The 12,671-nt window shown below is 40.8% G+C and overlaps 1 protein-coding gene across 7 annotated transcripts in view; it reads left to right on the forward strand.

Annotated features, from left to right (window-relative positions):
- Positions 1 to 12,671, forward strand: part of Golga1 (golgin A1) — a 47,805-nt gene that overhangs the window by 11,424 nt on the left and 23,710 nt on the right. For 6 of the 7 annotated variants that reach the window (XM_028856780.2, XM_028856776.2, XM_028856781.2 and 3 more), the window contains 6 exons: positions 287 to 361; positions 1,448 to 1,545; positions 3,353 to 3,385; positions 5,442 to 5,570; positions 6,090 to 6,259; positions 6,689 to 6,800. In XM_028856780.2, the coding sequence (XP_028712613.1) occupies positions 287 to 361; positions 1,448 to 1,545; positions 3,353 to 3,385; positions 5,442 to 5,570; positions 6,090 to 6,259; positions 6,689 to 6,800 (617 nt within the window). The remainder of the gene's footprint in view (positions 1 to 286; positions 362 to 1,447; positions 1,546 to 3,352; positions 3,386 to 5,441; positions 5,571 to 6,089; positions 6,260 to 6,688; positions 6,801 to 12,671) is intronic. The other variant, XM_028856779.2, reaches the window with a different exon arrangement.

Genomic DNA, 12,671 nt, shown 5'->3' on the forward strand with positions numbered 1-12,671 from the left:
CTTCTGTGACCAGACCTGGCCTAATTGTTGTTGTTCTCTGTCAAGGCTAAACAAATCTACTTGTTTGTACCCACTGTTTATACCATGGAAAGTTTGTACTATTCCTGTTTGCCTGTATCATTCATTGTTAGTGGAGGCTTTTTACCTAGCTTTCCTTAACAGGACTGGTTTTCAGGTTAAGAAAATCATCATCATTTTCATTCATTTTATTTTTTTGTTTGTTTAATTAACTTCCTTTCCTAATGTTTGTCCACTCCTGGTATGTGCATCACCCTCCTCACCCAAGACTATGCTGAACAGGTCCGAAACTTGCAGAAGATAAAAGAGAAGCTTGAAATTGCATTAGAAAAACACCAGGATTGTACGTATTTTTTTCCTGCTTTCTTTAATCTTTTCAGGATTTAGCTTTTTTAATTACTTAGTACATTGTTACATGTGTCCATCAGAACTCATATCTCTATTTAATAGTGTTCTTAATCAGATTGATATGTTTGACTGAAAGTTACCAAGTATAAGCATATATCTGTTGCATTGTGGGCATACTTCTCTCATATTCTTTTTTTTTTTTTTTGAGCTGAGGATCGAACCCAGGGCCTTTGCAAGCGCTCTACCACTGAGCTAAATCCCCAACCCATGGGCATACTTCTTAAGAGGGGATAATTTTGTGCTCATCTCTATCCAGCTGATTGCCCTTGGATGATTTTGGTATAGTCTAGTACCTAGCCCTTGAGTCTAACCTAGGAGAATATTCTCAATGTAGCTTCGTTACTGTTATATTGACTACCTGTGGGAAAGCTCTAACATTACTATATCATCGATAGAATGGACATATATTTTGTTAAATTACCCTATCCCAACTCATGTTTTCCATGGGTATTGTCATCCAAGGAAGATGCTACAGGGAGAAGAAAGAAAACTAAAGAATACTTTTGTTTTGTTATAGTTGTTGCTAGTTTTGATTTTGTTTTCCTTTTTTATTTTTTTCTGAGATAGGGTTTCTCTGTGTAGTTTTGGTGCCTGTCCTGGATTTCGCTCTGTAGGCCAGGCTGGCCTCGAACTCACAGAGATCCGCCTGGCTCTGCCTCCCAAGTGCTGGGATTAAAGGTGTGCACCACTACCACCTAGCCTTTGTTTTTTTTTTTTTTCAATTCTAATGAAGTAGCAGCTGTGACTTCACAGCAACCACAGTGGATGGTATTTTCTGCCCACCTACCAGTTTGATGTCTTCACTATTATAGAAGGCAAAGGTGAGGACCCAGACAGCAAACTAAATTCATCTTATCAGGGCAGAAAGGTTGTGGGAAATTGAGTTTTTCACAATCTCATAATTTATTTCTATGAGCTTGCCTTTTTCATTTGGTGGCATTTGTAAACAACTCACATGGACTGTTTGTCATGCTGTTTCTGAAATATTTCCATATCTCAAATAGAGCTTCTTTGTTAACAGCTTCCATGCGGAAATTCCAAGAGCAGAATGAGACATTCCAAGCCAACAGAGCCAAAATGGCAGAAGGACTGGCTTTGGCATTAGCCAGGAAGGACCAGGTATTTTATATGTGGTACTGCCCAAGGCTAGGAAAAGATTTCATTTAGGGACTTGACTTAAAAATTATGACGCAGACCTGGTAAAGGTCTTTACAACCTAGAAGGAAAGGAGTGAATATAAGTTCTTTTTTTTAAAAAAAAAAAGATTTATCTATTATTATGTGCATTGGTGTTTTGCCTGCATTTTTATCTGTGTGGGGGTGCCAGATCCACTGGAACTGGGGTTACAGACAGTTGTGAGCTGCCATGTGGTTGCTGGGAATTGAACCCAGGTCCTCTGGAAGAGCAATCAGTGCTCTCAGCTGTTAAGCCAATAAGTTCTTTAAGGATTCATTTGATCTTTTCTTATGAAGTCAGACTTGACACTTTAATCACAAAGTGTGTCCAGAATTCTCTCTGTGTGCATTTTTGTAAAATAGAGATAGAAACTGATGTGTCCGTAATCTATTAGTTAGCCTACAAATAAGTAAAGGGTCTCACCCTCTAAAAAGTTGTCCCCCAACCTACACCCACAAACACCTCCCTCTTCCAGTGTAAGACGCTGTCACACTAGTCATAGCAGTTCACATAACCCTTCTGACCCCTTCTCCCAAATCAAATATAGGTGGAAAGAGACTCTTGATCTCCATGGAAACAGTTACTGAGAGATGCTAAGTGAATAGCAACAAACGGTAGTAAAGAAAGCCAGCTGTGTTGTGCTCTTCTACTCTCAACACTTAGGTGCATACAGGAGGATCAGGTGTTCAAGGACAGCCTAGACTGGATGAACCCTGTCTCCAAAGAAAGGAAAAACAATAATAAATTAAGACAAAACAAAAAATGTAAAAGGGAAAAATAATAATACTACAGTAGCTATGGGGTGTGTTTTCTTTGATATAGTGAGTAGTGTTTTGGGTCTTGTGGTTGTTATTGGGTTTTGTTGTTTGTGTTCTTGACTGTTTGAGTTTTTTGGAGGCAAATTTCTCTGTGTAGCCCTGGCTGTCTTGGAACTTACTCTATAGACCAGGCTGGACTCCCAACTCAGAGATCTGACTACCTCTGCCTCCTGAGTGCTGGAATTAAAGGCGTGTGCCACCTCTGCACTGCTAGTCAATAGTGTTTTAAATTAGGGTGAGCATCAGTATTTTATAGTGATAATCCTATAGATAAGTGGTTTGTTTTAAAGTATATGTATAAATATAAAAGCATAAATATAAAAAGTATAAATATAAAAGCATCATTTACAACTAATAGATAGCTATGGTGTGAATGTATGTAAATATGAGAAAAAAAACAATCTAACAGTAGTATATTCTGATTAGCAGCTGTTGAGCTTGGTCCTTTTGTACCAATGTTATTTTCCTTGTATTCTGTGGTTTGTGAATAAGGAGTGTAATATCCCCCTCTCCTTTGTCATACACCAGAGTCTCAAGCCAAGGGAGTGGATTGTTACCAAATCATGCTCCTCTAGACTTTCAGTAAGTTGATGTCTAAACATCAGCTGTGTGACCCAACTCAGTGGCTCCTAACTGCCCACTCAGAAGGTATAGCAGTGTTTATGGACGACTTGAGCTTGAGTGTCCTGAGCAGACACCTGCAGGCTGTACTGTGTTCTAGAACTTTATGTAAAGTGTATCTTCCTTTTCCTTTGGGACATTTAGCTTTCTTAATATTGAACCAATTTTATGGGTATTTTTTGTTTGTTTATGTTACTGTTTATCATTCCCTTTTTTGGTTGATTGATAGCTTTTAGGAGCAAGTTGTTTTCTGAGAATCTTGATATTGTAGATTCTTCTCCCTGGAAACTATTTCTTTTGTTTTGTTTTAGGAATGGTCAGAAAAAATGGACCAGCTTGAAAAGGTTAGTCATCTTTGTTGTATGCATTATCTCTGAGGCTTAGGAAATGTTTTCTCCAGCCAGGCCTAGTTTGTAAAGGCTTGTAACCCCAGCTACTTGGTAGACTGAAACAGGAGAATTTCAAGGTCAAGCCTGCCCTGGCTATAGCGTAAATTCAAGGCCAGCCCAAGCAACTTAATAAAGCTCTAACTTTAAAAAAGAAAACAACAGCCGGGCAGTGGTGGCACACGCCTTTAATCCCAGCACTCGGGAGGCAAAGGCAGGCAGATCTCTGTGAGTTCGAGGCCAGCCTGGTCTCCAGGAAAGGCGCAAAGCTACACAGAGAAACCTTGTCTCGAAAAACCAAAAAGAAAAAAAGAAAACAACAAAGATTGCTTATTAAATTTGTATATATGTTAGGTGTGTCTGTGTGACTATATATATATATATATATATATATATATATATATATATGTATTCAGGTGCCCATGGAGGCCAGAACATTGGATGCCTCCTGGAACTGGAGTCACAATTAGTTGTGAGCTACTTGGGTCCTCTGGAGTAGCAGAAAATGCTTTTAACCATTGAGCCAGTCACTTCAATTCTTTTAAAATTAGAAGTAGGAACTAGCAAGATGGATCAATATGTAAAGGTGCTTGATGCCAAGCCTGATGCCTAAGTTCAGTATCCAGAACCCACATGGTGAAAAGGAGAGAACCATCGCCCACAAGTTCTCTGATCTACACATATATACCAACACACCTGTGCCATGTTTACACAAATATACACACATAAATAATAAACATTAATAAAAGCAAATCTCACATATTATGCAAAAAAAAGTTTTAAAAAAATGAGCATAATTGATTAGTGATACAGTGCCTGCCTAGCATGTGTAAGGCTCTAGTTTCTTTCTTTCTTTCTTTTTTTTGAGACGGTTTCTCTGTGTAGCTTTGCACCTTTCCTGGAACTCACTCTGTAGTCCAGGCTGACCTCGAACTCACAGAAATCCTTCTGCTTCTGCCTCTGCGTCTGTCTCCCAAGTACTGGGATTAAAGGTGTGTGCCACCACCGCCCTGCAAGGCTCTAGTTTCAGTCCCAGGAAACCAGAAGAAAAGGAGGGTAGGGGGTACTGTTTTCCCCAGTACCCAGCTCACAGTACTGGTTGTGATAGTACCTCCTGGAAGCAGGACACTGGGTGATTGGACTGGCTTCAACAGCCTGCCTCTTACTTTTCCTTCGTGGATGTGCTGGGATCTTTTGTTGGCCCTTCCTGCTATACTCCCTACCCTCATCCTTTTCCTTATTTTCCTGAAGGTAATGACATCACCTAGGCTTGGTACCTTCTGGCGTTGAGTGGCCGCTTGAGAACACCAGAAGAATGATAATGGAAAGCGTATAATTCATATGTTTATTCCTCAGCTTTGTCCACATGTGGTTCCTTGGATTTCCTTAATCCCATGGTCAAAACTTTTAAGCTTCCATTGGTTCTATTGGTTCAGATGGACACTCTGAGATGGCTTTTCTCATAACCACTCCCTCTTTTTTTAGTGCCCTAACAGTTTACCTAACAGTTACTGCTACATTATTTCTATAGATATCTTTACTTACAAATTTGGTAAATTCTTTTATTAACCATTCTCAAGATCCCAAAATTGACTGTTTGCTTGTAGCCCCTTACTGACCCTGTAGTCACATTGGGAATGCTGCCTAACAAAACAGGAGAAACCAGAACGTTTCTCAAGGCTTATCACTAAGAAAGTAAGAGAGCCTCTTCGATAGACAGAGATGAGATGATTATGCTAGGACCATTGTTCCCTGGGCTTCATAGGCAGCTAGTTGCTACATAGTGAAGCCCTGTCTCAAAATAATGGCTGAGGGCTGGAGTGATGGGGAAAAGCTCTTGTGGCCAAGTCTGTCGTCCTGAGTTTGATCCCTGGAACCCACAGATTGTTTGACCTCACACATGTGTTATGGCATGTATGTATGTTTCTGAAGACATACAATTTAAAATGTTCTGCTTGTACAATACAGATTTCTAATACTTGGGTTGCCTAACTTGGTGTCTTCTTGCAAACAGGATAAAAGGTTTCTGACAACTCAGTTACAGGAAATGAAGAACCAGAGCCTGAGCCTTTTTCAAAAGAGAGATGAAATTGATGAGTTAGAGGGGTTCCAGCAACAGGAAATCAGCAAAGTAAAGCACATGGTAGGTATTTCTGTTTCAGTAGCTCAGTAATAGTACCATGAAGCAATGAGTCCTTATGCCTCAAGAGGTCATCACTCTCATGACTGTAAACACCCTCCTAGTCTTTGATACTAACCACATTGCAATGTTTTCAGATTTATTAAAAGTGGAAAAGTTCTATTTGAAATGTATCCTTTTTACCTTCTATCTGTGTAAGTACTACACATTAAGCCCAATTCTCATCCCACAGAAATGTCATTCTTCTCTTTTTCTTTCTGTATGTGGGGTTGTGGGTGTGGTGAAATAGAGGCATGGGGTGGGGGGCAGCAAGGGCATGTATATGCCACAGCATTGGTGTGGAGATCAAAGGACAACTTTCAGGAGTCCATTCTCTCTTTCATGGGATCTAGGGATTCAATTCAGGTGATCAAGCTTGTGCAGCAAGTTCCTATACCCACTGAGCCATCTCAATGGTCTGGTCATGTATTCAAATTGTGTTTCTTAGCAGTGGCCTAATGGGACCTTATATCTTCTTATCAGCTTCTAAAAAAAGAAGAATGCTTGGGGGAAATGGAGCAAGAGTTGGAGGCACGAACCAGAGAACTTAATCGTACTCAGGAGGAGTTGATGACTTCCAATCAGATGTCATCTGGCTTAAACCAGCAGCTAGAAGAATTGCAGAGACACTGCTCAACGCTGGAAGAACAGAGGTTCTTGCTTGGTCTGTGGGGCCTTTGGGAGAGGTGTTGGTATAGCATTGCTATAGCCTACCCACATGTCCCCATTGCTCATCTCAACTTTCTGATCTCAGAGCTGGCAAAGGCTTCTGCATTTGTTCCTACGTGGCTATGCCTCAGGCCCTCCATGCCATCACAGCACTGGCTCTCTCCCTCACCTTCGTAGGCATAAGTCCATTCCATTCCTGCTGAGCAGTACAATCTGATTTGATTTGTAAGGTTATTGAGTACTCAAAGACAGATCAGAATTCCTTGCTTAGACCTTGGTGGTCTTCCTGCTTCTGCTTCTGAAAGCCAAGGAGCTTTTTCACAAAGATAAACTTACTATGCATCCTTCCTTTGGAGAGTGTGTCGTAGAGGAAATATCAAAATTTGCTCATTGTCTGCTTTCTTTCCATGAAGAGATCGTGTGACATCTTCAAAAGCATGTGCAGAACATAAGATTGTAGTCCTGGAACAAAAGGAACAAGAGCTCCAAGCGTTCATTCAGCAGCTTTCCATTGATTTGCAAAAGGTAAACACAGGAGCATGAGTAGGAATCTCCTTCTGCTGGAGTGTGTGTTGCCCATGTGGACCATGTGTCCTACTTCCTGTTCTAGCCAAGCTGCACTCATGTGGGGCAGCTACTCAGTTACATAGGTTGCTTAACAGAAAAGACAGTATTTCTAGGTGTGGTGGTACATACCTGTAGTCTAGGGACTTTAGACACTAAGACAGGTTTACTGGCCCTAAACATTAGAGGCTGGCTTTGAAAAAAATGTGAAACCACCAATTTTTATATATAATATTTATTAAAGTAGAAGAGATGAAGGAGGAAAAGAAAAATAGTGTCCTAACAGGAATTCTCAAAACATAATATTTGTTTGGTTTTGTTTTTGATTGGCGGTCTAAATTGCTTAGAGTGTTTTAGAACTTGGAATTCTCCAACTTCAGTCTCCCAGTAGCTGAGATTAAAAGCTTGTGCCATTGTACCCATATAAAGTTTGTCATTTATTTGTTCTACCCATTCCTGTGGGCCTGAAAGTATAGTGCAACTGTAGAGCACTTGCTTAACATAAGGCGCTGAGTTCAATCCCTATTACCTTAAAGAAAAATAGTATTATGTCTTAAAGTACCACATAATAGACCTTGAATAGAAGAACATGGAACAGTCGTTGACATGGCCACAGTTGTACTAGGATTTACATCATTTTTTAGTTTTGTTTCTCATTTGGCTGAAAGACATTTTATTGCCCAGTAGGCAAAAACCATAGGCCTATGTTAAATTCTGAGAACAGATAGATGAACAATAATAACTAAGTATGAAGACTATTCTTTTTTTTTAATATTTTTTTATTTCATAATTTAATTTAATTTTACATATCAGTCACGGATTCCCTTGTCCTCCCCCCTCCTCCCCCCCCCAAGACTATTCTTTATTTTTTACATTTGTGTGTGCGCGTGTGTATTTGAAGTCAAACCACCATTCTCTCTCTCCACCACATAGTTCCTGAGAATCAAACTAGGTCATAAGGCTTGGTGGCAGACCATAACCTGCTGAGCTACATCAGCCCTGAAGGACTATTCTATCTAGTTCTTCTTTCCATACTATATGTATTTTAAAGGTTGGTTGGGGGCGGGGGGGGGGGGGGATGTATTTTATGTGTGTAAGTGCTCCGTCTGCATGAGCACCTGCACACCAGAAGAGGGCATCAGGTCCCATTGTTGATGGCTGTGAGCCACCATGTGGGTGCTGGGAATTGAACTCAGGACTTCTGAAGCAGCAGCCATCACTCTTAACTACTGAGCCATATCTCTAGCCACACCCAGTGCATTTTGATCATATTCTTTCCCCTCCTCCAACTCCTTACAGATCCCCCCACCCCTTCCTACCTACCCAACTTCATGTTCTTTTTCTCTCTATTTTTCTGTCATTAGTTTACTTACAATCTTATCTAGTATAACCATTTTACTCCATTTTTTCAGAGATTGCTTCTTTTTATTGGAGTCTCTCCTGGAACTTGCTCTGTAGAGTTCCAGCCTAGCTTCAAACACAGAGAACTGCCTGCCTCTGTCTCCGAAGTGCTAGGATTAAAGGCATTCACCACCACTGCCTGGCCAGAGATTGCTTCTTGTAAATATTCTTCACATCTGTTAAAAGGATGAATTAAGCATCCTTATATCTTAAGTAGCTGGTGCCTTATTATAAAGAAAGGAGCAGGAAATCTAGATCCAGAGTATATGGTCCTCATAGCCAGCAACCACCTCTTGTCTTCCATGGAAAATGTCAGATTCTTCCCTGGGCCCTCCTAGTAGTGGCAGTGACAAGCCCTGGAGATGCTCTGGCCCCATGAGGCCCTGCTGGAAACTTTTTGTTTGTTTGTTTGGGTTTTTTTGTTTTGTTTTGTTTTGTTTTGAGACAGGGTTTCTCTGTGTTGCTTTGGAGACCAGGCTGGCCTTGAACTCACAGAGGTCTGCCTGCCGCTGCCTCCCAAGTGCTGGGATTAAAGGCATGTGCCACCACCACCCGGCCCCACCTTTTCTGTTTTTAAGACAGAGTCTCATTATTGCTTTGGCTGTCTTAAAACTGACCTGGAACTCGAAGGTTGTTCTTTGTCTTACAAGTGCTGGAATACAAGACATGCACTGCCACACCTGCTCATCATCTTTTTTATAATTGAGAAAAAAGGCCCAGGAAGGTCAAGCCTGTAGTTAGAAAGTTCATCCTTTCTGAAAATCCTGAGACTTCCTATGTGCTTGGCTATATGCTGGCTATTAGAAATACCATGGTGAGCAGAACAGATACTGCTCCTGCCTGTTTGGTGCCTATAGTCTTGACAGTCAACAGATTTTACCGGTAATAGCATAAATAATTACTGACTTTGATGAGTGCACTGAAGGAAGACTGAGATGCTGTGGGAGCCTGTACAAACCATCAACTCAGATCTCCACATTGGGATCAGATTATCTCCTTCAAGTAGTGGTACCTGATAATTCCCTGCTGGAGTTGGAAGGGAAAGACGAAGGGATAGAATCTCAGTCAGGAAACAGCATGAGCAAAAACCCTGAGATAAGTAAAGAAACTGGCACCTTAAGGATGTGGAGGAGAGCTGGAAGGGTGCTACAGCATAGAAGAGTGGACTGACTGTAGGAGAGGGCATACTGAAAGGAAAAAAAAAAAATGATGATTTGTTGTTTGTCCAATTGTGAAGTGATGATGGCTTAAATTATTTATTTTTTTATTCATATGTGTGTTTGTGTATGTGTTGGTAAACATGCCATGGCACATATGTGGAGGTCAGATGACAACCTTCAGGAGTCAGTTCTCTCCTTCCAACATGTGGGTTCTAGGGATTGAACTCAGGCTGTAAGGCTTAACAGCAGGTGCCTTTACCTACTAAGACATCTCACCAGCCCATGATGGTAGCGTTGCTAAGACTGATGGCAAATGGAGGCTGGACAACTTAAGAAATAATGAGATTGGCAAAACTGGATTCCTTGGTTCCTGGCTTGAGCATCTTAGTTGCTGATACTGCCAGTCGTAACTCAGAGAGCACTACAGGAAGGTCAGTTAGTACTAAGGTCCTAAGTTTAGAGTAGGTTTTCATTGTTGTTGTTAATATCCAGATATGACTTTATAAACTTTACAGATGTATAAAAATAAGGATGAGGTTTAAAAAAGTATAACAAACTGCCAACTCCCTATGTGTGTATATTCTTCAGGCTAAAAAAACCAGTGCTTCAGCACAAAGTTTCTGTGTGTCCTTCACTGTTCTATCCTGTCCTTTCTTCCTTCAGAAATAAGCACAAGCTGGCCATGGTGGCACAAACCCTTAATCCCAGCACTTGGGAGGCAGAGGCCCTGTCTTGAAAAAACTAATAATAATAATAATAATAATAATAATAATAATAATAATAATAAATAAGCACAAGCCATAGATTTTTTTTTTAATTTATATTTTATGTATGAGTGCTCTGCATGTGTTCCTGCACACTAGAAGAGGGCATCAGATCCTGTTATAGATGGTTGTGAGCCACTATGTGGTTGCTGAGAATTGAACTCAGGATTGCTGGTAGAGCAGCCAGTGCTCTTAAGCTCTGAGACATGTCTCCAGCCCCTCACCATAGATTGTTTTCATTCTTGCTTTGTTTTATATTTTTACCATATTTGATTCCTATATAGTATCTTCATTTGTTCTCATCCTTCTTAGTATTATATAAATGAAATCATGCTGTAAGTATTCTAAATCATGCTGTTTTGTTAATACAGAGTTGAGCTCACTATGTAGACCAGGCTGGCCTTCTGTTCACAAAGATCCAACTGCCTCTGCCTTCTGAGTGCTGGGATTAAGTTGTGCACCACCACACCTACCCCACTTCTCTATCCCCAGTCTTAACATAGCTCTTATTTTAGGCCCATACCTGTGAGGTTCAGATGTGACTAGAGAATAGACGAAGAGGGATTAGGAAATAAGAAGGTTTGGCAGCAGGGATTGTGTTTGGTAGTAGTTCCATTAGTCAGCCCCAGGTGTTGAAGACCTGATGTAGCACAACCAGACTGTACTATAGGATGCAATCCATAAGAAGACTAGCTGGAGTTTTGGCAACTTGATTCTTTTTCTGATCCCAACTTCATGCTCTACCTAACCAACACAGTAACTTGTGTAAGATGGTTGGTCTTCAGTGGGAAGGGTCACCCTCAAGTGTCCCTCAAATTCAGAGTGCTGAACAGCAGAACAAGTGAAGGCTTAGAGCCTGAAGATCAGTCTGAACCCTTACTGTGTTGGCTGAGAGATCTGTCAGTTTTCTTGTAACACAAATGCAATGAAGAGTAGTTATAAGGACTAGAAATAATGGGAAATGCTTGAACATGCTTGCATACTGGAGCTGCAGCTGCTGCTGCTGTGGCTAAACCATGCTTCTTGCAAGTATTTCTGTTGCCCTGATTTGCATTATAATGAGAGATCTATAGGATATATCATTATGAGCAAAGTTGTTTTTCTTTCTTGTCTTAATATTCATCTCTCTTATGTTATCTACTTTCTGAATATTGCCATTGCATCTGGGCCACAGGTTTCAGGTGTGTCTTCAGCCTTTCTGGCCTCCTCCACCAATTTTCCTGATCGAAGTGAACTTGTCTTAGCTCTTTGCATATTTTGTTTGTTCTAGTAAAACAACTTTAAGGGTGAAAGGATTTATTTTAGCTTATAACTTCAGGTTACAGTCTATCTTAGTTGGTGTTCTATTGCTGTGATGATACACCATGACCAAAACAACTCTTATAAAAGAAAACATTTAATTGGGGGCTTACTTACAGTTTCAGAGGCATAGTGAATTATCCTGGCTAGGAGCATGGCAGCATGCAGGCAGACCTACAGCAGTAGTTGAGAACTACATCCTGGTCCATAAGCAGAGAAAGAGAGACTGGGCTTGGCATGGGCTTTTGAATCCTCAAAGCCTACCCAGTGACACACTTCCTTTAATAAAGTCACACACACCCTTAGCCTTGTAATCCTTTCAAACAATTCTACTCCCTATTCAAATATATGAACCTATGGGGACATTTTTATTCAAACCACCACATAGCCCATTATTGAGGAGAAGTGAAGATGGCCAGTTGCATTATATTCACGGTCAAGAGCAAAGAGAAATCATGCATGCATGCTCACTTGTGCTCAGCCCCCTCTCTATACTTCTTACTTGGTCCAAGACCTAAAGCTAGGGGCTGGGCTGGTTTTTCCTAAATCAATTAATGTAGTCAAGACAATCTCCCACAAACATGCCCACAGACCCACTTGATGCAAACGATCCCTCATTGAGACTATTCCAGTGATTTTAGATTGTGCCAACTTGACAAACCATTACACTGCTCTCTACCCATAATTCTGTTTCCTCTCCTGCCTCTATGTACCTGAACTTGCCTGTTTGGGAGGCCTAGACTGAGTATCACAAATAGTTGCTCCCTACTGCCTTTGCTTTCTCAAGCACTTTGTATATCCCTGTCTTATAGGATAATTATGTTACTTTATAGTTACTTATATGAATAGTTATCTGTCTCTACTTCCAGAGACCAGACTTCTTGCTTTTGTGGGTCAGAACCTGTATATTCTTGGAAGGCAACAGATAATGTTTAGGCCTGACAAAAGTTTTTTGTTTTTTTTGTTTTTTTTAATTTTTTTTTTCTTTTGGTTTTCAAGACAGGGTTTCTCTGTGTAGCTTTGCGCCTTTCCTGGGACTCACTTGGTAGCCCAGGCTGGCCTCGAACTCACAGAGATCCGCCTGGCTCTGCCTCCCGAGTGCTGGGATTAAAGGCGTGCACCACCACCGCCTGCGATGCTTGCTTCTTGATATATTAGGTCTCCTCATCTAGTGCTTGCTTCTTGTTGTGATAGGTCTCTTCCTTTAA

This window comes from Peromyscus leucopus, chromosome 4 (assembly GCF_004664715.2).
Source record: "Peromyscus leucopus breed LL Stock chromosome 4, UCI_PerLeu_2.1, whole genome shotgun sequence".
NCBI lineage: Eukaryota > Metazoa > Chordata > Mammalia > Rodentia > Cricetidae > Peromyscus > Peromyscus leucopus.